The following is a 24,893-nucleotide window of genomic DNA, read 5'->3' as shown; positions in this document are numbered from 1 at the left end:
CCTGTGAGCACTGCTATATTAAAGGAGGGTCATACACTGTCCAGGGCCTGGCCTTTCAGGAGGTGTTTTTTTTGGAGACTGTTACTTGCTCTCTGTTGTTGTGACTTTAGTTATTTTATTACCCTACTCGTAGTGATATTTTGGACCCTCCACCAGGTGTGCTTTGATTTGTTCCTTGGAGTTGCCCTGTAAAGGAAAACAGAAAGACAAACTGGAGACAAAACACGCAAACACATAAACAAATAACACAAACAAATAAACAAAAACAAAAAACTAAAGACTAAAAACAAAAAACCCAAAATACTGACTACAAGTAAAGAAGAGGGTGGAGGTGGTGCTGATGGAAGAGCACATACAAAGAGAGAAATGACTGGGGTGGGGAGGGGGAAGAAAACATAAACATTGATTAGGCAGAGAGACTAAAAGGCTTAAACCAGAGAGGGAGAAAGGAAAATAAAGAAGGAGGCGGGGAAAATGACACGAAGATAAAGTTACCCAGACAGAGAAACTATATGGCTTGATTATTTCAGAGAGAGAAAGGAGTGTAAAAAAGATGCAGAACATGTATCAAGACAATGGATTAAATGTGTCTATTTAGAGAGAACAATAACTAGAGTATCCAGCCTAGAGAAGGGAAGAGATAAGGAGGAGAAATGGGGGAGGGGGAAGAATATATCTGTATATCCAGAGTTGACCTAGAGTTAATCCAGGCAATGCTGCATCGCTTGTAGGTAGTAGCTGTCTGCAGGGTCTGTGTCACTCCAGCGGATAGGCAGTTACCCAGTGCAAGGGGCCTGGTTTGGCATAGTCCGAACCCATCTCTATTATGGGCCCCGGGAGTGATCCCTGAGTGGGATCCCTTGGTGGTGGGGGGAGGTTGCGGAATGGTGATCCCCCAGTCTCTTCTCCACGGAGCCGGAGCCGGACCTGGTGGACTCCATTTGAGTCCTACTCACTGTGCCCTGAGCACAGATGAGGTGGTCCTTCTTGCTCGGCCAACTCCCCTGACCCTGCGCTTGGCTAGGATTCAAAGTCCTGCTCCATGCACTCTGGCACTGGGGAAGCGCCACTCAGTGTGACGATATGTGGTCCCAGCTGGCTTTGTGCTGCTGCACTTCAGGGAGGACCGCCTTCTCTTACTGAGAACTGAGTCGCCGCCCTCACTTCAACTGAGTCGCCACCCTCTCTTCGAGCCCCTGGGGTGGTGGACACAGGCAGGCTTTGTCTTTTCCCACAGCACTACAGGGAATCAGCCACGTTATCCTCCTGCAGACTGCGCCCTCAGCCCAGCCACTGCGCCTGGGAGTGGCAGATCCAGGCAGGTTCAGTGCTATCGCACAGCCTTACAGGGAGGGAACCACTTTTTCCAATTGTGGACTGAACCCCTGACATACCACCACACCCAGGGCTGGCTCCCCTCCTCCCCAGGTGTGTGAACAGGGAGTCAGCTCCAGTCCGAAGAAAGCCCCACAGTTAGAGATCGGATCCCTCTCAGTCTCAGTCCCAGGTCTTTCTCCTGTCCAGATATGGTCAGACACTTCCCCTAGCCACTCTTTCTCTTCCCTTTGTCTCTCTGTAGAAAGGGGTCCCTGCCCTCTGTGCCCACGTGGCCGTTTTTTATCTCCCCCAGTTCGCAGTTACCCACCAATCTTTTTTCCAGCTTTCCCATTTTCTTCCTAGTAGATTCAGTCTCTTTTCCTCTCAGACTCTGGTGTTCAAAGTCCTTTGGCTTCTGCACTTCTTTGTTTGAGAGTCGTGGGAAGTATGGATCCCCCTACTTCTCCACCATGTTGGTCCCTGGGGAAGCCTGAAGTATTTTTTGTGAAAGTTTTAATTACATAGATCACACCAATAGCCAGCTTTCTCTCCCTAGCCCATGCCTCTTTAATTTTCCAATCATTTTCAATTTATCCTTCTTAAAGGACTTTTCCAGAGCCACTTTGCAAACCACATAATTATTCTTTAAGAATGTACCTCAAGGTGCCTGGGTGGCTCAGTAGGTTAAGTGTCCGACTCAGGTCATGATCTCGCAGTCTGTGAGTTGGAGCCCTGCTTTGACAGCTCAGAACCTGGAACCTGCTTCCGATTCTGTGTCTCCCTCTCTCTCTGCCCCTTCCCCCATTCTCTCTCTCTCTCTCAAAAATAAATAAATATTAAAAGAAAAAAACAACGCACCTCATTTCCCATCCCACCAACCAACATTTCCTCAGCCTGATCAGAAAATATTTTCAAAAAATAAGCTCTTCAGAAGACAAATATTGTATTACTCTAGGAATTAGCCTTATTTTGAGCATTGGAGCACATGTTTAGTTTGTCAAGACTGCATTAGAAGTGACAAAACACATGCAGCAATGTACGTTGTCATGTGTTTCTTCATAAAATTTTTTTGTAGATGCACCTCAAATAATTGGTACCATATGGTTTGGCCCTTCCTTGTGGTCTCACTTGTTTGCATATGTCAGCCTTGTCTGGGACTCAATCGGATTTTCTTTTGCATACCTGTGAAATCCATTGATTCCTGCAAAAGCCGTTTCCTAAAAGGCTAAAAAGGCTATTTAAAAAGATTATAGTTATTGAAAAGAATTATAGTTAGGTTCCAAAGACAACTTAGAAATAAAAGCAAATCTGTTCTGAAAATGGCTCAGAAACCAGGCATTTTCTTTCTTTTACAGTCTCACTGAAAGTATCAGTTCAGAAGATAGTTTGGAATTCTTTTTAGATGATGATATGGACTATGATCTGGTAATCAGGTTATCTTTCTTGATTTGAATATTGCGTTTGGTTAAAAGTATAAATGCTCATTTTTTAAGAATTAAATTTCTTACTCCAAATATTCCACAAATTTCCAGAAGACATTATGATTTTGATACTGTTTCCCAGTTGCCTATATAGTTCATCTTTGTCATCATTTTATGAAAAATAAATGTTTATAAGAAGGTAATAATTTAGGGTATATACATACATATATACATATTATCTACAATCATCCTGTAAAAATTCCACTTTTTGATTGTTTATCATTTTATTGGAGTTTGAGATATACTGGGTATCTATACTGTAAGATAAGTCAACCTTCAACAAAACAGCCCTTTAATGTTATAAGGCTAACTTTGAGCTAACTCCATCCTAAAAGTTTTGTATTTTGTCTCTTTGTAACAGAGCCTAATGTCCTCCGGGTTCATCCATGTGATAGCATGTGCCAAGATTTCCTTCTTTTTTAAGGCTGAATAATATCCCATTGCATGGATATACCACATTTGCTTTATCCATTTATCCATCAATGGACTTTTAGGTTGCTTCCACCTCTTGGCTATAGTAAATATGATGAACATGGTGTGCAAATACCCAAGTCATCTTTTTAAAAACTAAATTTACTTAAAGTAATACGTATTTATTAAGTTTTGGGAAAATATAAAATAAAACGGGGGGAGAAAATGACCTGCACTTGGCCTCCTTTTTCTTTTTTCTATTCCTTCTCTCCTGCCTTTCCCTAGACCCATTTTCCCTTTTTCCTGCCTTTGTCTCCTCTTCTGCTCCATCCCTCCTTTCTCTTTTCCTCACCTTCCTTTTTCCCTTCTCTAATACCTTTCGACTCCTCTAATACCCCAAATATCCTCTTTTTGAAGGCCACCTCTCAAATGGAAATAGGCCTCTTTGCCATTCTCTGCCCATGCCTCTCTTATAATCAGAATGGTATTCTCCCCACCACCATCACCACTATATTTTTCTAGATAAGTCATATGTGCATAAGTAGCATATTTTTAAGTAAATGATATTCATTACTGGTTGATTAGGAGCCAGAACTTTATTTCAAAGAACCAGAAGAGTTACTTCAAGTCCTCACAGAGCTGGAAGAGCAGAATCTAACTTTGGTACAATATTCCCAAGATGTAGATGAAAGTCTTGAAGATATAAATAAAAGAGAAAAACTTATACAGGATAAAATGTAAGTTATTAAAAACAAGCAGATTTATTCTATTAATCAATTCTGTCTCTAACCAGAGACAGAATCCAACTTATTCCTGTGTAAGCCTTCCTCACAGTCTCTCTGGATTTAGTGTGGGATTTTTTATTAATAGTAATTTACATTGCAGGGTGTAAAATGTAGAAGTTATAATTACATAGAGTAGACTTGCTTTAGTTTAATTTTAGTCCCTACATCCTTTCACTTGTCAAAATATTTTCTTAGCTAGCAATAATAAAAGGCAGTTTGGAAGATTAAAAAGAATTATAATATCACCTGCCTTAATTTTTATTTTTATACTGAAGCATAGTTGACACACATTACATTGCTTTCAGGTGTACAACATAGTCATTCCACAATTCATTAAGTTTTGCCTGGTGCGGTTTTCACTCTGCCACCTGCCTAATCAAATCAGGCTTTAGATGATAATGCTAATAAATGCATTTTCCTTGGCTGTGACTCTCACAAAGTTATGTGACTTAAATATTATACCATTTTATAACATACATACAGATATATCAGGGCTCTCATAAAAAGGATTTCTGTCAGGGGAAGGGGGCTGGATTTGATACCTCGCAAAATTCCTTCTCTAAAATTTTATATAATTTTGGAAAATAACTTCAAATAGCAGAGAATAAATCTGTTTATCCACCCATTATAAAGATGTGTAAAGCCTTTTCCAGAACAGTTTTCTGGGCCAGTTGATGGCAATCTTTTCAAACAGTAGGTCTGAATTTGGACACTGAATTTTGGAGCAAATTAACTTATTCAAAAGTTAAGCCCCTACAAATCATGATCTCACAGCTACCCTTTACCGCTAGTGTATCCTTTTAATCCTGGCCTCCTCTCTCCCAATCCTCATAGCATATGGCACCTGCACGCTAACAATATGAGTTTGGGGAAGGAAGTGGGTGTGATTGGGCAGGAAAAGGGGATCTAGGTCAGAATCTATCTCTAGATCACACCACAACTTGGTTGGGTTCCTGACATGTCAACTCTGCTATTTGGAGGTCTCAGGGGAATCAAAGGAAGAAAATTCTTCCTGATGGAAGTTAAAAGCAGTTATGTGTGCATTCATTTTTCTCATTTTACCTGAAATGTTGCATGTACTTTGACATCTTAAAATACAAACTTGTATTTGGCTTACTAGACATAGGATGCCAACATATGATCTGGAAAGTGTGTTGAAGCTCTGGAATGATGGTGTATTTCTAAACCACAAATTACAGACATGGGTCTCTTTCTTCTTTTGCAATAGAAATAGCAACATAGCATTTCTTTTGGAGCACAAGGAAATGCTCAAGGCTAACTGTGTGAGAGAAGAGGAAAAAGCTGCAGACCTGGAATTAAGGTCCAGGCTATTTAGTTTTGGAGAATTTAAATCAGATGCTCAGGTAATTATTCTTTGCCAGTGGTTATTTTATTTTGGCTCATGTTAATAATAATTTGCATTCCCTGTCCACTAAGCATTGGAATGGGGAGTTAAAGCACACCACAAGTCCTGGGTTGATGACAGAGGTAGAAAACAAGTTTAGAGTTATCTTGTCCATATGTAATAGTCAATTTACATAGTAGATAGAAAGCATTCAAACTGGCATTGGGATTCTCTTAAAATGTGCTCTAATTATTACAAAGTATGATGTTGAAATTGTTCTGCCCATAAATATATTTTAGTCAAGACTGTATACACATGAAGTAGTTCATTGTCTATGATCATTTTGTTAGTAATTTGAAGAGCAAATAACTAACACGTGAAGCACTGTAACATCAGTCCAGCACTGAGCTTTTAACGGATGTCAGCCTCTCTTGCTGACATAGATCCATTATTGGATCTATTTATGTATGAGTCTCTCCCAGCTGGATGCAAACCCCTCCAGGGCAGGGACTGTATTACCCTTCCTAGTTAAATATGTTAAGTGTCCCTGTTAAGTAGGTGCTCAATAAATGTTTGTTGAATGAATGATTAGTTTCTAGACCCACAACAAACTTCAGCTAACAATGATTTCCATGTAAAAAATCTCAAATGAAATAAAAATTCAAATCTCATATGTGAAGCTAATACCACATTTATGGTTATGAACTTGATTTTCAAAGAGGTAGATTTGGGGTAACTCAATCAGATGATTGTCCTCTCTAACCATAAGATGGGCAGGGTTACAAAAGCAAAAGTTGCTTATGGCTTGTTTACACACACACATTTCCTAGGGTGGTATATAGTACCCTGAGTTAGGAGGGGGTGGGGTCATGCACTGCTAAAGCAGGAAGTGTGATGACAGTCACCTTGCAGTTCTTAAATGCTGGCTTTTTTTTTTTAATCGTGTGTGTGTGTGTGTGTGTGTGTGTTAAAATGTACGTAACATAGAATTTATCACTTAACCATTTTAAGTGTACAATTCAGTGACATTAAGTATATTGGCAATACTGTGTAACCATCACTATAGAATTTTTCATCATCCCAAATAGAAACTCTCTACCCATTAGACAATTATTCTTCATACCTCCATCTTATCAGCCTCTAGTTAACTTTTATTCTACAGTCTCTATAAATTTGCCTGTTTTTAGGTACGTCATATAAATGGAATCATACAATAGCTGTCCTTTTGTGTCTGGTTTATTTCACTTAGCATAATGCTTTCAAGGTTCGTCCATGCTATAGCATGTGTCAGAACTTAGTTCCTCTTATGGCTGAATAGTATTCTATTGTATTCATATTCCACATTTTGTTTATCCATTCATCCATTGATGAACATTTGGGTTGCTTCCACTCTTCAATTGTTTTAAATAATTCTGAAATTGACTGACATAAGAAAAATGTCAGATAAATATCAGTGATATTTCACCCTTCCCTTACCAAACTCCTTTCATCCATGTTTAGGATGGCTGTGAAAAACAGTAACATTTTCAATACTCTTAAATTTTGAGGCAACCAGATCCCTAAACAGAGAAGGTAGGATTGATCTGAAAATTACTTCTTAAAAGATTATCTATAAATTTTGATCACAAATATAATTTTGGCATTCGTGTACTGCACACTCCGAGAAAATGGGGCCAGTAATTCATAGTGTCTCCTAGAGATGGGAAGTGCTAGGGTGGAAAAGGGGGAACAGAGCAGGAAAATTGATAGGGAAAAAGTATCCTTAGAATCACTCCCATTCTTTCAGATCTCAAAATGTGCAAAACATAATCCTTTATGAGTAAACATAGTTGTATCTAATTTTGATATTCATAAATCATCATAGTTACTTTGGAACTGTAACTATAAAATCAAGATTTTATTCTTTTAAAATGTCCACACTCCTATTTAATCCCTAACAACATTTTTTATGGATTCAGTATTTACTTTTAAAATAAAATTTTAAATTTAAGTATAAAATTATATTGAAAAGTGCTCAAATTATAAGCTAATTATAAATTCTCTCTTAAGAAATCTCCTCAAAGTGAACATACCCATGTAACCAACCCCTAGATTAGGGAATAGACTGTCATAAGCATCCCTAAAATCCTCATGCCCTCTTCCAGTCTCTACCATCCCTCAAAGGTGACCACTATCCTGACTTCTCTTACCATCAATTAGCTTCCATGTTTTGAACTTGATACCGATGGAATCATGTAATATATTTGGCTTAACTGGCTTCTTTCTCTCAAAATTACGTTTGTGAGATTCATCCACGTTGTTTTGCGTAGCAGTTACTTGTTCATTTTCATTGAACATGAAATGGAATATAAGCTATTGTGCATTTTGCAGAATGTATTCATCTCTGGTTTTATTCTTTCAAACAGGGAGCTGATCCAGTTCAATTGAGACTTGTGTACAGTCAGCACACAGCAGAATGTGACAGGGCTTAGAATTACAGAATCCTTTGACATCAAGACATCTTCCTGCTCCTCTATCCAATTTTGATGTAATTATTACTCCTAAGCATCGCTCTAGTCAGATCATTTCCCTTTCCCTTTTGGAAGGCATACGAAGTCCTTATCCCAGTTTTGGTCTTCCACAATCCTGGCCAACTCCATCTCCGGGGAGCAGCTGGAACTCCTCCCATCCCTTGCAGACTCTCAGGTAGCCCCTATTCCAGGGGACTCTGGGCTGGGCCTGCCATCTAGTGGCAGCTCCAGGAATTGGACACTTCACTTCTGTCATCAGGAGGCCTGTAGCTTGAGCTTCCCACTTCCTTTGCCTCTTTGCACTGTTGGGCCAGGCCCTCAATCTCTTTCTCATACGTGAATCTTTATTTTTTAACCTCATTACCTAATCCTATTTTTTATGCTGTTCTTACCTTGTCAAGAAAATCTCTCTCCTTGTCTTTTCCTCTCCTGTTTCACAGGGGGAACTTAAAAAAAAAAAAAAAAAAAAAAGACATTCTGAAAAACAGAAGACATCCTGAAAGTCTATCCACCTCTGAAACTCTAAGTGTTCAAAAGGTCTCTTTCAGAAATTTTCATCGACTACTAACCATTCTCATATTAAAGTTGCTTTTTCTCAGCATCAGTGTTCAAAATATTAAAAAAAAATTTTTTTTTAAATGTACTCCCCTTGCAGCAAAATTGTTTTTACATACCTAATATACACTTCTCCTTGATGGATGGGTATACTTTTATTTTTCCTTTTATAGTTTTTCTATTTCTAAAGTTTTCTAGAAGTGTTAATATAAATAGGAAATTAATGTTATTTAGAAAGGGAGAGAAAAAAGGAGCTTTATGGCAAATAGGCCTTTTGCTTTTTCTTTTACTTTTTCCTTTAATATTACTTTATGCTTCTCCAATTTTCTAAAAGGAGAATTTTTTTTAAATTTTAAACTTTAGTTCCAGTATAGTTCCAGTATAGTATAACATACAGTTATATTAGTTTCAGGTGTAAAAAGGAACATGTTTGTAATATAAACAGGAAATACAGTAAGTGTTACTTTAGAGACCAAAAAAAAGGGTGATTAGTGGTAAATGGGACCATCAGAAAGGTGGTTAAACCAGGAGGTGGGAGGGACAAGCTGTTGGAAGTAAACCATTAGTAACAGATCTTGACTTGCAATGAAGTGTTGGTAGCTCTGTAAGGAGTCTGATTCCAGGAGGGGTGTCCCATGGCTTGGAGCCACGTCTTGAGTGTTATTTGTCCTTGGCTTTATGATGATTCTCATCTTCTTGAGCAGAAGCAGGCATGGGGGCAGGATGCTACCTGGAGAATGATTTACTTTGCCCAGCAGTTTATTGAGGTCCTCTTAACTGCGAATGACGGGTACACGGTGGAGAAAGAATGAGAATTTTATGGTCTTGAAACACATGAGCTACAAGCTCGAGCATCTCTACCAATAGTTAAAACAGCGCAGTGGCCAGGTACAGGGATCAGCAAGGTTTGGCCTAAGCCTCTGCTTGGATCAGAATACTGCAATGGCTTCCAATGGAATGAATGAAAATTAAATTCAATAGGCTTTGCAGGCCAACCTGGGAATCTGTTTGCTGATAACTTTTTTTTTCCCTCAGAGAGAATGCGCTCATTCATTCAGCAAACATTTATTAAGTGCATAGTTATATGCAAAGTGCTGCTTTAGATATACGTGTAAATGTACAAAATAACTCCAGGTGTTTACAGTCTAGAAGGGAAGATAAGGCATGTATACAGATAGCTTGCATACAGGATGATTACAGTTTCATTAAGAGTAATAAGTGCAAAAAAAGGAAGCTCACGTGCTGCGTTGCAAGGAGATGCATTGGAGTGGCCAAAAAAGGATTTAAAATGTATACATATGGTGCCTCTACTTGAATGCTTAAGGAATCAGATACACGAAAACACTCAAGCAAAAAGGTATTGTCATAGTAAAATTGCTTTTTATACCCAGACTGAAATATTTTTAAAATAATCCAAGGTGTTACTATAGTAATAATGTGACTATAAATTATGATATAATCACTGTTACATCGTCTCACTGTTCTATTAGTTTTTCTTTTAAAAAGAAATGTTTAGTAGCATATAAGAGCTACTATATTTCATTGCAATGTAGTAAAATGGAATTCTACATTTATTGAATGAACAAGGAAATAGTGATGAGATCTTATGTTTTCTGCTCTCCTTTTCAATCTCAGGAAAAACTGATAGAATCTCTTAGTAAAAAAATTAATCAAGTATACAAGGTCTGCATTGGAGATGCTGATGTTGGCAGTCTCAACCCAGTTCAAAAGCTGGTAAAAGTAGAGTCTCGCCTGGTGGAATTGAGTGATCTCATTGAATCCATTCCCAAAGAAAATGTGGAGACAATTGAGAGGATAAAACAGAAAGAACGGCGGCAAAAGTATAGTCAATGTCTTATGATATGAGGGTAGTGAATGACTTAATGAGTTGAGAAACTTTTTGCTGGGATTCCACAAACACTGAACAAGCCCCTATGACATGGCAAGGATCGCGATAGAAATGCAGTAGACCCAATGAGTATGAGTAGAGTATGTCCTTCTCATACAGCTATTATTTAATGTGGGAGATACGGTCATCAAATATTCTTATGAAATAATGTGTCACTAGCAATGGTAATGAGCACTGGTTCACCTGGGCAACTGATCCAGTTTGGGATGGGTGAAGGGTCATTTTACCCCGAAACTATGGATTTTCAGAATGAATATTCACTACTTATACAAACATTTTTGAACAGCTATCTTGTGGAAGGGGAATTGCACTCGTCATGGAGGGCCCAAAGCATAGAATTAGAGCCTTTCACTGGAAGGAGACTACATATGAAGGAATTGTTTGAAAGAGCCATGCAATGAGGGCATAACTCTTCCTCAGTGCATAACTGCCAACACTTCACACACACAACATTTACATATTAACTCATTCGGGTCCTCAAGACAACTACATGAGGATTATCATCCCTCAAACAGCACCCCCTCCCACCCTCACAGCCTTGCCTACCTGGGGGCCTTTCCAGGAGAATGCACTGATTTACAAATTTCCATACCGAGTTAAATAAGGATCTTAATTTTTTAAGTTTATTTTGAGAGAAAGTGCAAGCAGGGGAGGGGCAGAGAGAGAGGACAGAGTGAGAATTCCAAGCAGGCTCTGCAATGCCAGTACAGAGCCCGATTCTAGGCTCCAACTCTCAAACCATGAGATCATGACCTGAGCCAAAGTTGGACGCTCAACTAACTGAGCTACATAGGTGCCCCAAGGATTTTATGTACATACTACCTTTCAGGCAATGATTATAAATATATGATCCCTAGTATAATGTGGCACATACAGAATGCTGATAGGTGGAAAAACATTCATGCTAAAGCAAAAAAACCCATGTTAAGAGGCAGACGAGCACTACAGTTGACCTGCAGGTTCTGCCATTTACAACTTTTGTGACCTTAGACCACAAAACCTCTCTTAAGTCTGTTTTGTTTTCTTTAAAATGGCAGTTAATAATAGTATTTCATAGGGTTGTTGTGAGGATTAAATTAAATAATCTATGTAAAAGTACTAAAGCATGCTTGACACATAAATATTCAAATATTTAGCATTAATGTTAGATATTTTGTTAGTGCTTACTGGGGGATATTGTTTCCTCCATATAAAAATGAAGTCCAGGATATATATAAAGGTGATCTTGGTGGGATTTTATTGAATATACAGCAAAATTTTTTTAAATTGTAAATAAAAGATTACTCCTTCCATAAGGTGACCTATGACTAGGGTACCTGGTGGCTCAGTCAGTTGAGGGTCCAACTCTTGATTTTGGTCCAGGTCATGATCCCAGGGTTGTGGGATGGAGCCCTGCTTTGGGCTCTGTGCCAACTGTGGAGTCTGCTTGGAATTCTCTTTCTCTCTCCCTCTGCCCCTCTCCCCAGCTTGTGTACTCTCTCTCTCTCAAATGAAAATGGAAAAAATAAAAATAAATAAAATGAAAATGAAAATGGGGGGGAAGACCTCCATGACTGGTTACACTAACAGCACTTGCCTCTTTTCTACAATAGGAAATAATTTTCATTGGATTGTAATTACAACTTATTTTCAATAGTGATACATGAATCTAATTCTAATTGCTTGTCATTCTTATCAAAACGAATTTTATTTTTCCCATGAGTTAGACACATAAACCTAATTTTGCATAAAAAATGTTCAGTAAATGTTACACTTACAATTACAGGAGTCCATAAAATAGTTATCACTTATTGAGGGCCTATTCTGCATTAGGCATTGGCCCAATATGCAGAGGTCATTTTATGTAATTTTATCCTTACAAGAACTCTAAAGAGAACAAGACAAATAGCATTTCTTGGTCTTAATTTCAGGATACCATTCAAAAAGATTAACTGGAAAAGTACACTTTTGTGGTAATCACTGAACTATATAATATACACTGTGATTCATGCATTTTTCTACACATTATACTTTAGTAAACAGACTAAAGGAGGAGGCTGGGTGTTAATTCAAGTGGCCTTGTCCACATTAACTGTAAAGTGCTAAAACAGAAGTGGAGTAACAAGAAGGCTTTGTTGAGGTGGTTGTTTTAGACCAAGATCTAGGTAGATAGATTTACTCCTTCCAAAATGGTGACAAGCATTTTCTCCCACTTTAACACGAATGGGATCTGTTGTTGACATTTCCCCTGAATATTCAAAAGCCACAGTATGAGTGAAGGTAAAGTATTATTTAACTTTAAGGGAAATCATAAAATATTTAGGTAGTTCATTACCAAATACTATAGGTCTTTTTTCTACTTTTTGTGATTTATAGTTGCAAAAATGTTTTCCTTTTTTGACAGGTTACGTGAAGATAAAATGAAAGAAAAACAAAGACACCAAGAGGAAAGGCTAAAAGCTGCTCTGGAAAGGGCAGTGGCACAACCAAAGAAAAAGGTTTGTGTTTTGTTATCAGTAGGTCCAGCTACATCTAATATGTGAATGCTTCTGTGAAATACCTAATTCAGCTAATTTATCAAGGGTGAACTTTAGCAAAATAGTCTTTCCTGGTCACAGCGTCAGTTGGTCTCTGATTCCTTGTTACTTTTAGGATAATTCAAATATCTGGGTCTACGATTCTCCATTAGACCCACTTTTTAGTAAAAGCCTTTCGCCTCACTTCTTTTAGCTCCAGGTTCATGAAACCAGAGAATTTTTTCTTTAAATAATTTTTTTAGATAGTAACAAGCATATGGCTCAAAGTTCAAAAGATAGAAGAGTATTTAGTGAAAAGTAAGAAATTTTCAGTTCCCCTCCCTGGATGCAACCACCTAAGTTTCATCTGCATCTTTCTGGAAATGTTCTATGTAGTTATTGTATATATTCTCCTTCTTACAAATAGTAACCATGAACCTTGCTTCTTTCATTCAACAACAAAGACAGCAAATCCAGAGAATTACATATAATTGGATGGGTCTTCTAATCTTCATATTGTAAAAATAGATTAATAGTTTAAGTTAAAATGATTTACCCAGAGTCGCTTCAGATTTAGCAGCAGATTCTGGACCAGAAGTCAAGGTTCTTTATATTGCAAGATCATCTGTTCAATAATAAGTATGGGATTGGGCAGTCACTGAGTCCATGTGGTCCATGACTTCACACTGGGTATGGAGGGCCTTGTGTTTCTATCTGCTACTCTCCTTCCTCTGGGTTAGGGTCTGAAATATATTCGGGGAAGCCAATTCCATGGTTATCTGCAAAGCTACCATGGACACTGATTACCACAGTAGTAACTCTAACCTACAGGGAAGGTTTATTGTGTGCCTCACAACCAGTCTTTTGAGCGAAGTACTTGAAAAAATTGAAGTGTGGTAACTGTTAATATATGTCAAAAAGTGATGATCTTAAATTACTTTATTTAAATAAGCATTTCATCTTTAAAAGGGTCTGACTTCTCTAGTTTAGCTTTTCCTATGAAGACCTGACTTGTCCTCTTTCTCCCAAAGGAGAATTTACCATTCATCACCCATCCACATATACACACTATTCACTAAACTCATCACATTGAAATGATTATTCTTAATATATCCATCTTTCCTTCTAGACCGTGAGTTTTTAGGGTTTTTTTATTTTGGGAAAGAGAGCACGCGTGCATGAGTGGGGTGCAGGCAGAGGGAGAGAGAGAATCCCAAGCAGGCTTCTCACTGTCGGTGTGAAGCCCAACATGGGGCTCAATCTCAACAACTGGGAGATCATGACCTGAGCCAAAATCAATGAGGCTTAACTGACTGAGCCACCGGGCACCCAACTGTGAATTTTTATGACTTTGTACCCCCAAAGCTTAGCACATAGTGGATACTCAATAAATGCTTATTGAATTGAATTAACAGGCTAAAAATGAGAGAACTAAAACTAGAAGAAAAATGGAAAAACAATAGCAATCTGATAAGCTGATAATGTACAAAGACCTCTGATAGTTCTTACCCAGTCAGGGCACTTCATCACTGGCAATTTTCTCAGTATTAATGACAAAGGTTACCAAAAGAAATTGTTTGGACAGAGAAAAAAGTTGATGTTACGAGGAATTCTGGGATTCTAGACCCTAAGAACACTTTGGTTGATCAAATGATGGGGAGGACTGCCCTTGTTAGTTACCTTGGGCCAGGAATGTCAAATTCTGCGATGCAGGAGGCAGTCTTACATAGGGTTAGTGCCTCTTTTGAGACACTGGAGATGTCCCATCAAATCTCATCTTCAATAGAACAGTTTTCTCATCCATTTAATTTACACAAATTCAAATACAGAAGCAAAACAAAATAAAGGAGGAAAAAAGGAGACTAAAAGAGAAGAATAATTGATATACTTGAGTCAATGCCTTAGAAGAAATGAATAGGTACAAACCGGAGGTTTCCCTAAGCTTCTCCTGATGGAACACCGACAGAAGCCCTTCCCACACTCCTCGCACTTGAAAGGTTTATCTAAGAGCCAACAGGATTACTAATGTTTAAGAAGATGTACATGGTTTTCTCACGTTTTTATCTAACAGGATTTTTAAATGCCCATCAATTGGTATTCAGCCAAGGAAAGTGATCTCTTCTAACCAATGGGGGAGAAACTGGCTATGGCACTTACTGAGAAGTGCAATGTTGGCCTCAAATATGGTGCTTTTCTAGGCTGGCCCTATCTGAAACATATTTTTTTCATTATTAAAATTTGTTAATTTTTATTTTTTTAATTTACATTCCAGTTAGTTAGCTTATAGTGCAACATGGTTTCAGTGGATTCCTTAATACCCCTTACCCATTTAGCCCATCCCCCTCCCACAACCCCTCTAGTAACGCTGTTTGTTCTTCATATTGAAGAGTCTTTTAGGTTTTTGTCCCCCTCCCTATTTTTGTATTATTTTTGCTTCCCTTCCCTTATGTTCATGTTTTGTATATTAAAGTCCTCACATGAGTGAAGTCATATATTTGTCTTTAATTTCGCTTAGCATAATACCCTGTAGTTCCATCCATGTAGTTGCAAATGGCAAGATTTCATTTAAAAAAAATTTTTTTTAATGTTTATTTATTTTTGAAAGACAGTGAGAGCAGGGGAGGGTCAGAGAGAGAGAGGGAGACACAGAATCTGAAGTAGGCTCCAGGCTCTGAGCTGTCAGCACAGTGCCCAACGCAGGACTCAAACTCACGAACCGCGAGATCATGACCTGAGCTGAAGTCCGATGCGTAACTGACTGAGCCACGCAGGCACCCCAAGATTTCATTTTTTTTTTGATTGCTGAGTAATACTCCATTGTATATATATATATACCACATCTTCATCCATCGATGAACATATGGGCTCTTTCCATACTTTGGCTATGTTGATAGTGCTGCTATAAACCTTGGGGTGCGTGTGCCCCTTCGAAACAGCATATACCTGTGTCCCTTGGATAAATACCTAGTAGTGCAATTGCTGGGTTATAGGGTAGTTCTATTTTTAATTTTTTGAGGAAACTCTGTACTGTTTTCCAGAGTGGCTGCACCAGTTTGCATTCCCACCAGCAGTGCAAAAGAGATCCTCTTTCTCCGCATCCTTGCCAACATCTGTTGTTGCCTGAGTTGTTAATGTTAGCCATTCTGACAGGTGTGAAGTGGCATCTCATTGTGGTTTTGATTTGTATTTCCTTGATGATAAGTCATGTTGAGCATTTTTTCATGTGTCGGTTGGCCATCTAGATGTCTTCTTTAGAGAAGTGTCTATTCATGTCTTTTGCCCATTTCTTCACTGGATTATTTGTTTTTTGGGTGTTGAGTTTGAGAAGTTCTTTATAGATTTTGGATACTAACCCTTTATCTGATATGTCACTTGCAAATATCTTCTCCCATTCCATTGGTGGCCTTTTAGTTTTGCTGATTGTGAAACATATGCTTTTTGATGACTTTACCTAAATCACCCAACTTCGCATAAAACCTAACTGCTCTGCTTCTCGCACACTATGGTGCTCTATTTATTATGTAATTTTGCCTAGCATGTTGGACACCCATTAGGTTATCAATCCCTTTGTAACTGATTTTTTTTTTTTTACTATTTTGAGCCATGTAATTCCTGGGAAAAATCAAGTGAATGTTATTATTTTACTTACAATTCAACAGAAAGTAGTTATGATGAAAAATAGTAAGTATTGTTTCTTTTGTTTCAGCTGGGAAGAAGACTTACCTATCGTTCAAAACCTCCATCTGGTAACAAACATGAACTACTTTTGGTCAAGGATACAAGAACAAAATCACTAGAGGAAGAATATTTTTTCACTTGAATAGGTGCACTAAGACATTTACTGCCAGAATGTTTTAGGCATTTTGTAGATTTTGGTTTTCAGTAATGGCAATATTCTGCCCCATATGCTGGCCTAACCAATTTAAGGAAGACAGGCACTTATTCTCGTGGTTATAGGATTGGCAATGGGAGTTATTTTCTTTTGTTGAAGGCTTTTATTACCATATCCTAAGTAGTATACCATAAGCTAAACATTTATATCTTTGGGTTATCCCAGTTGGAGCTACACATCCAAAGTGTACTTTAACTTACATTACTTTATGTTACATTCCTTTAACATTGCGTTAGCAATGTGGTGAATGACCATTAAAGTGCAATAATGGCATTCTCTGACAATCTAGGACTTTAAACGATCTAATTTGTTTTCAGCCAGTCCACAGTTCATAGTGTACATTTTATCACTATGGAGTATACATTTTAACAGTGTATAACTCTAAAACATCTAAATGGTTTTGAGGAGTTTAAAACTTAAATTAACAGGTAATTTGTTGACTACTAAGTAAAATGAAACAGTATACATTAATTCTAAGGAAATATTTAACCTTATACATGACAAAAGTGGTTCAATAACTTTAAAAGAAAGTTGTTTTAAAAGGTCTCAGTTAATATAGTATTACAAGAAAAGCACTGAAATTCACCTTCATAAGTGTTTATTAAGCATATAATTTTCTCCCTATAGAAAAAAAAAAGAATACTGAGCTTATAAAAGAAAACCAACTTGAATGAAGTTGAGTGTCTTTTAAAGCATTAATTCTGTGAATAATCTTTCAACTGTTTCAACATTTGAGCTCTGCGTTTAAATATCTGAATAGGAATAGTTCACAAGACAAGTTGAAAAAAAAAAGTTTATTGTCTAGAAATATATATAAAAAAAACTCCCCACAAAAGATGCTATTCTCTCATTTCCCCATCTTCTTCCTCTTCTTCAACACCCCTGATATAAAGGACATTATTACACCTGTAAATAGAAAAACAGTCCATTTTGTTGTTCCAACCGGAAACCACATTAAGATCTGAATTACTATTGCTAGATATTTATAATATTTACAATTTACAATGCATCATTTCTTTCTTTTTTAAAAAAAAAGTTTTGTTAAAAGCACATGGCACTTATTTACCAAGTAGGTATTATGAAATGGTATCTTTATGATCTTCCAAAGGTAATGATTCAAATTTGAAGGTGTGAAGCTATTTCAAAATGAATATAATGAAAATCCCTTATAGCAGCCAGACCCAACTAAAATTCAAAACCAAGCTCTTCCACCTAAACCACTGAAAAAGGTTACACCAAGAGCTAGAAAGTTTAGTATCAACACTAGAAAAATCTTAAGGATAACTCAAAAAAATTTCCATCTTCTTTGACAAGTTTAAGGGTTTCAAAACTCTTTAAGTCTAACTGTAGAATATTATGTTAATAGTGATTTAAAGAAAGTAATTCTGAAATTGAGACATTAATTTAAAACAGGGATTTCTAGTGCTCACTAGTAACTCCTTACATATACTACTATTCTTGTTACCTTATTAAAACTTCACCCAAATGTCCAGACAATGCTCCATCTATGTATTCTTCTGTGTTTGCAAGCTTTAAATAAAAAGAAAGTATATTAGTATAATAATACAGGAGAAAAATAGTGTAACACTACCTAAAATATTAGGTAATACTGGTGAGACAACTTATTAACTGAAACCTTTCTATACCAACAACTCACATTTATCTATAATTAACAGGATATTAGCTTTCTTTTACTACTGTAGTACTTTTGGGTTTCATATAAACATTCAGTAAAGTTAACATCGATGGATATAGAATATATAATAAAGCTCGTTTCAATGTAAGTTTTTAAATCTCTCAGTTATGTAACACTCCTTTGTATTAGACATTAAAACAGCATGTCAAGGAAGACAGTCTCCAATTTATGAATAAGTTGTGATTTAAATGTTTTCCAAAAAAATTCAGTTCTAAGGAACCAGGTATTAACTGAGTAATAACACCATATCACATTGAAGAACCCAATGGGTACAAAATCTATAGCTAAAATATCTAATACTTTTATATTAGTCAACAACCAAACCAAAGAACTGAGTAAGAATTTTAAAAAATTATGTGCTAATAGACAGAAATAAGTTCTTAAGAGAAAGTTAAACAATTCAGAGTAACCATAATTTATAGTTATTTCAGGAAACTATTATTTCTAACTTTACGTCAAAAAGTTTAGGTTTCCTTCCACATATAGGTAAAAAACTTTATTTGCAACTTTTGCAAATCACAATCACGTAAAAAGTCCTCTATGACTACCATTCCATTCTTCTATCATTCTAAGTCATTCTGCTTTGGATTTCTTGCCATGCCCGAAACACACCAAACAAGTTCCTGCCACAAAGCCCAGGTACTTGCTGTTCCCTCAAACTGAGATGCATTTTCTTCAGATACTGTCTTCAGTTCCTCACTCAATTCTGTTTTCGGATTAAATTTACTTCCTCAGAGCTTTCCCTGGCTCTCTATCTAACACTGCACACTATGTTTCTGCTTTCTTTTTCTCCATAGCATCTATTATTACCTGATATCACATTATATTACCATCTCCCACTACTAAAACATAAACTCCTTCAAAGTAGGGACTTTGTTTTGTTCATTGGTATATTCACACAGCCAGGCACGTAATGGGCAGTCAATAAATTTTCATTCAACAAACAAACTCAAAAGCCTCATTAACGTGGTTGTAATTATTCAGATACACTTCACAACTCTGGTAGGCTCACTAGAAACTACATTACTTCTAAAACCAAATATTCTGTGGGTATTCTTTACTTCTTTCTTTTAATGAGATATATGCCCACAGCATAAAATTCACTTTTACAGGATACAAGTCAGTGGGTTTTTCCCCCCACCCCGAATTTTTTTTAAATGTTTATTTTTTGACAGTGGGAAGGGGCAGAGAGAGAGGGAGACAGAGGCTTCAAAGTGGGCTCTGTGCTGAGAGCTCAATGTAGGGCTCAAACTCAAAAACCCTAAGATTGTGACCTGTACTGAATCACCCAGGCGACCCCAGTGGTTTTTAATATATTCATAAAGCTGTGTAATCACTACCACTATTTAAGTCTGGAACATTTCAACAGACTGGTATTACTCTTCAGATTTTTCTATGGCCTTGGTAAATGATTCCTGCTTGAGGAATTATCCAGGCCAAAACCATGCTCTATAAGAACTTTGGGGACCTAAGCATCATCTGTTCAAGTGGTAACCTCTTGAATTAAGGAAAATCTCAGCTCTTTTTGCCTACAGGTGCCCCTGTTAATACTCTTCCTACAAGAAGTACCAGTTTGGAATACTTAGAGTCATGATTGGACTGACCAACTACCTTTAAAATCCATCTGCCATTAATCAGTCACATAAATACCTATGCTTCAGGAAAATATAATTTCAAACTCTTTCATCAAAAACCTGGCTGTAAACTACTACAAAGTAACAAAGAAACAAAAGTAACAAAGAAACAAAACACCCCAGTTTTTCAATGGGCAAAGGGCATGAACAAGCATTTCTCCAAAGATGTATAAATTGCCATAAGCACACAAAGATCACAATATCACTAATCATCAGGGAAATGATTATCAAAACAATGAGATTATTTTACGCTCTTTAGAATAGCCATTATCAAAACAGAAAGTAACAAATATTGGTGAGGATGTGGAGAAACTGATCCTTTATGTTTTGCTAATAGAAAATAGTATGGCAGTTTCTCAAAAAACTAAACAAAGCATGACTTTATATCCAATCATTCCACTTCTGGATACATATCCAAAAGAAGTGAAAGCAGAACCTCTAACAGATATTTATATAACCATGTTCATTGTACTACAAAGGCCAAAAGGTGGAAAACAATTCAAATGTCCACCAACAGAAGAATGGATTAACATGTGGTATATACATACAATGGAATATTATTTCAGTCGCAAAAAGGAATGAAACTCTGATAAATGCTACAACATGGATGAACCTCGAAAACATTATGCTAAATGAAATAAGCCAGGTACAAAAGGACAAATGTTGTAGGATTCTATTTATATGAGGTACCCAGAATGAAAACAGAAAGAATAATGTTTACCAGGGGTTAGAGGAAATGGGGAGTTATCTTTTAATGGGTACAGTTTCAGTTGGGGATGATATAAGAGTTTTAGAAATGGATAATGGTGATGGATGCACCATAATGTGAATGTACTTAATGTCACAGAGTTCTATACTTGAAAATGGTTAAAATGGTAAATTTTACGTTACATATGTTTTACCTCAATTACAAAAACAAAAAAATCCTGTCCTAAACATTTACAGAAGCTAGCTTAACACACATGCAGTCAGTTCAACAATTCCTTTGGCTTGGCCTATCCTCTCCCTCAAGACATATTGAATATTTATTGAATTACTTTGATTTTGTGTCTTTAGCATTCACTAAAAGACTTAAAAATGTCACTTGAAAAATGTCTTTCAGAGCTAAATGCTTGGAGAGTTTTGTTTGTTCTGCAAAAACAAAACCCCCCCAAAAACCAAAAAACCATTTGTGTTTCCTTTATACCACTATGAATCAAGTATCTCAGTTCTTTTTATTTTAACCACTAGAAGTCAATTCTATGGCTGAATTTTGGTTTAACAGGTCTTGTACACAGTTTATCACAATTATAACAGCCTTCTTGACCTTGACTTTTTTTTCTTGAATTTTGTTTTATGTTTATCAATTTAGTTGACTGTATTCTTATAAGCCCTTGAGGAGTTAAGGTAAAGCAAAATAAATATAATTTAATGATCCTTATCTCCTTAGCTTACCTGCATGTTCATATAGCCATCTACAGATACCAGGTAGCCTTTGTACTCCATTCCCCACTTCAGTTTCACCATTACTGGCTTTCCTGTTAATCCATTCAGGAAAGGTTTGGGATTGAGGGGCAAACTCTGCATAAAGAATAAAAAAAGATCTCAATCAGTTATTTTTCCTTAGCTCAGTTTTCATTACTTACTCCCCTCTACCGAAATCACCAATATTTTATGGTATCGAAATAAAGCAAGCTCTTGACTCTCACTTACTGCATTAATTTTCACTTTTATTTGTTGAAGAGCATATGAGAAATTTAAATACCCGGTTAGACAATTTCATTCAGTATTCCCTTAAACAATGAATACCTACTATACATCACTCATTGTTCCAGGCTATAAAAAAACAAAGGCTGCGAAAAAAATAATGTAGACTATAGTCCTTGTCCTCAAGAAGCTCACACTGGGAGGGGGAGAGGCAAAACACATACAAATAGGTATTGCGCTGCAATATAGTAAGAAGAGATAGCATGTGTAAGGGTACCAATCAATCCAAAGTCAAAAGGAGAGGTTGCCCAAAGTAATGCTTCCATTCTAAAGGATGAGAGGTATTTCTAGAGGGAGAAAGGGCTGTTCTAGATACAAGAGGCTACCTATGTGAAAGGAGTAAAGAGTGAAGCAACAAGTCGATCTCAGGGACAAACAATCCAGTGATGTCAGAGTCCCAAACAGGAGGCTACAGAGGTAAGGAGGGGGCAGATGACATTTCAGTCTTTCACTTGAATCCAGGAGCTAGGTGGTCTGCTGGGTCTTATTTGACTTAGTAAAGCCTCCGGGCTACATATGGGCAATCGATAGTTTTTATTCAACAAACCAGTAGTAGTATCTCCCAGTGAATTCAGATTTTTCCTTCTCTCATCTGCTCACCCATCAGCCCAAAGAAAGAAAAGAACCAAGGAACTTAGCTACTAAACCCCCCTAAGATAAGCATATGCAGTGTAATCTCAAAGAACATGGGAGCTACTGCAATAACCTCCTAATGGGTTTCCAGTTTTCACTCTGGTCTTTCTCCAACTTATGCACATAAGTATTATCTTTATCATGTGATATCTCTACTTAAAATGGCTTTCAATTGCACTGGAAGTAGAATCCAGACCTCTTAACACCACCTAAGGGTCTTCCCCATCCTATCTCATAACCATGTTCTTCAAGCGGTGTAGCTTTTGGCCAATTTTTCCAACTGGTCAAGCTTTCTTTCCAGCCTTGGGGCCCATATGCTCGTGTTCCCCGTGCTTCGTACACGTTTCCTCTTTAAGGGGCTGGATTTCCTACTTCCTATTTAGTTAGTGAAATCCTACCAGGGATGCCATCCCTGACCTGTCTTCTAATGTACCATCTTGCACCCTCTCAGCATCCTGTTTGCTCTCTTCTCAGTACTTCACATTATTTGTAATTACATGTTTATGTTATTTGATTAAAGTCTATCTCTCACACCCGACTGAGTAAAGCTAGGGCAGGGTCCGCCTCAGTACTTTTCACCTTATACTCTAGCGCCTAGAACAGCATCTGGTAGCGCGCGCTCAAAATTTTTTTTGCTAAACAAACAAATGAATGCTCCAAAGCCTGCACTCTGTGTTCCAGTGGGCTGCAGGGCCAGGAATCCCAACATGATGGAAATTAAAGCCGATTTTGGAGTGGGATAAGTGGGGCATAAAGACCGCTTCATCTTTACCTCGACCCTGTGGTCCCAGACAGCAAGGTACCTCAGGCTCACATTCAAACGAACAGGGGCATGGGGTCAGGGGCACTTCTGGGGAGGGAAGGGCATCGGAAGGAGAGCGCGCGCCTCAGATTCGCAGAGCAGGGAGAAAGAGGCAGGCGACCGGGTGCGCGGCTCCCCACGCGGATGAATGGGAACCGAGCGAACCAAGTCCCGGGCCCGGCGAGGCCGGTCACCCGCTCTCCCTTGGCTCTTCGACTCCGGTCGCTTTCTTCCTGCTTACCATCGCGACTATAAGCAAATGCTGCAGGCCACTCGCCGCCGACCCAGCTGTCGTCCGCCCCTCGTGACTGGAGTAGCTACAGTTGGGCGCGAATCGCGGAGCCTCCAGAGAAATGGCCGCCAAACAGCAGCGTGACCTTTCACCTCCGACTACAGCTCTCTTGGCTTCTGTGATTGGGCACAGAGAGATGAGTCCTGATTGGAGGAGGTGGCTGCGTAGTGTCCCCTGGCAACCAGCGGTAGCGTGAGTGTTTGAGGCTTCCGCGCCGCGCACAGCCCTGTGGGAAACTTCGGTAGCCCCACTTGCTCCAGGGCCCTTGCTAGGGAAACTCTCCAGTGAGGCGGGCGGGGGTTTCTCCTTTGCTCACCTGCCTTGTGAGTTCCACTGAGAAATGCTGTGTACTCTGTAGAGCGGACGTGATTTCTCACCAGCTGGTCCTTTCGCATTTGTGAGAACGGGTTTGGGGCTCTTGAGTTTCGTGTTCGCTTTCCCACAGATTCTGTGATTTGGGCGCCCCTCTGCCACAGTCTCCTCTGTTCTGTAATGCTCATTTCAGCCCACTTTAAAGGGAATGCGAGAAGCAAGACTAGACCAAGGTGAAACTCACCAAAGAAAGTGAAGTACAGAATATAGTTAAGATGAGGTCAAATTGAGTCTAGGATATGGTGTGGTGGCCTCCCTATAGATCTATTTCTTTTGCATTGCCACCAGAAACCCGGCGCAGTCGCAGTCTTTTATCCTTCTGATGTAACAGTATTGATCAGAATCTCATTTGTTTTTTCCAGATGCAGACTTTTACCTTTCTCTGATCTGAAATACTAAATGCAGTTCTTGGAGAGTAAGCACTTTGAGCATTGATGGGTTTTGTTTTTGTTTTTTTGTTTTTTTTGTTTTTGCGGCCTTAAGAAAATGGAGTTGGAATTGAGTTTTAAATGTGTATGGAGGCATTTGCAGTAATGGGTAAGACTTTGGATGTGGCCCAGGGGGTTGAGCCTCTGACTCTTGATTTCAGCTCAGATCATAATCTCAAGGTTTGTGAGATTGAGCCCGCCTTGGGCTCTGTGCTGACAGCACGGAGCCTGCTTGGGATGTTCTCTCTCCCTCTCTGCCCCTTCCCTAGTCGCACGTGTGTGCGTACTCTCTCAAAATAAATAAACTTAAAAAAAAAAAAAAAAAGATTGGAATACAGACATTTACACCATATTGCCTTATGCACTGGCTAGAGATGGGCTGTACATTTGTCTCTAAACTTTATGGCGTCCTAACAAAGAGAAATATGATTGGTTACATAATCCAATTTCCATAATATTTTTAAAAAAATAATTCAGGAAAAGCACACTTGTTTCCATTACTCTGGTTGAAAAGAAATTTCTCCCATGGCGTCAGGCCCATGATCCTTGTAAATGGACCCCAAGGAAAAATTTAAGTGTGAATGCTTTAT

At 38.1% G+C, this 24,893-nt stretch overlaps 2 protein-coding genes across 4 annotated transcripts in view; one reads left to right on the top strand and one right to left on the bottom strand.

Annotated features, from left to right (window-relative positions):
- CCDC38 (coiled-coil domain containing 38) overlaps positions 1–18,549 on the top strand; it is a 58,228-nt gene extending 39,679 nt beyond the window's left edge. For all 3 annotated transcript variants that reach the window (XM_042947426.1, XM_042947425.1, XM_042947424.1), the window contains 6 exons: positions 2,673–2,742; positions 3,795–3,946; positions 5,223–5,358; positions 10,040–10,245; positions 12,697–12,790; positions 16,515–18,549. In XM_042947426.1, coding sequence (XP_042803360.1) covers positions 2,673–2,742; positions 3,795–3,946; positions 5,223–5,358; positions 10,040–10,245; positions 12,697–12,790; positions 16,515–16,628 — 772 coding nt within the window. In that variant the 3' untranslated portion in view covers positions 16,629–18,549. The remainder of the gene's footprint in view (positions 1–2,672; positions 2,743–3,794; positions 3,947–5,222; positions 5,359–10,039; positions 10,246–12,696; positions 12,791–16,514) is intronic.
- SNRPF (small nuclear ribonucleoprotein polypeptide F) lies at positions 17,480–23,660 on the bottom strand. Its single transcript, XM_042947427.1, has 4 exons — positions 23,453–23,660; positions 21,465–21,590; positions 18,166–18,230; positions 17,480–17,606 (listed from the first exon to the last, which is right to left on the bottom strand). Exons 1-4 carry the CDS (start codon positions 23,453–23,455, stop codon positions 17,540–17,542), a joined length of 261 nt encoding a protein of 86 aa, XP_042803361.1. The 5' UTR covers positions 23,456–23,660; the 3' UTR covers positions 17,480–17,539.
- Between the last annotated feature and the right edge of the window lie 1,233 nt (positions 23,661–24,893).

This window comes from Panthera leo, chromosome B4, assembly GCF_018350215.1.
Source record: "Panthera leo isolate Ple1 chromosome B4, P.leo_Ple1_pat1.1, whole genome shotgun sequence".
In the NCBI taxonomy this organism is placed as follows: Eukaryota; Metazoa; Chordata; class Mammalia; order Carnivora; family Felidae; genus Panthera; species Panthera leo.
Note: the sequence above shows the minus strand (reverse complement) of the source record. Positions and strands in the feature narration are given on the sequence as shown.

Excerpts from the sequence above, each read along its gene's own strand:
- SNRPF (XM_042947427.1), bottom strand. Across the intron at positions 18,231-21,464 it reads ATGGCTATATGAACATGCAG|CTTGCAAACACAGAAGAATA; the intron begins GTAAGCTAAGGA and ends TTTTATTTAAAG. Across the intron at positions 17,607-18,165 it reads TTGGGTGAAGTTTTAATAAG|GTGTAATAATGTCCTTTATA; the intron begins GTAACAAGAATA and ends TTCTATTTACAG.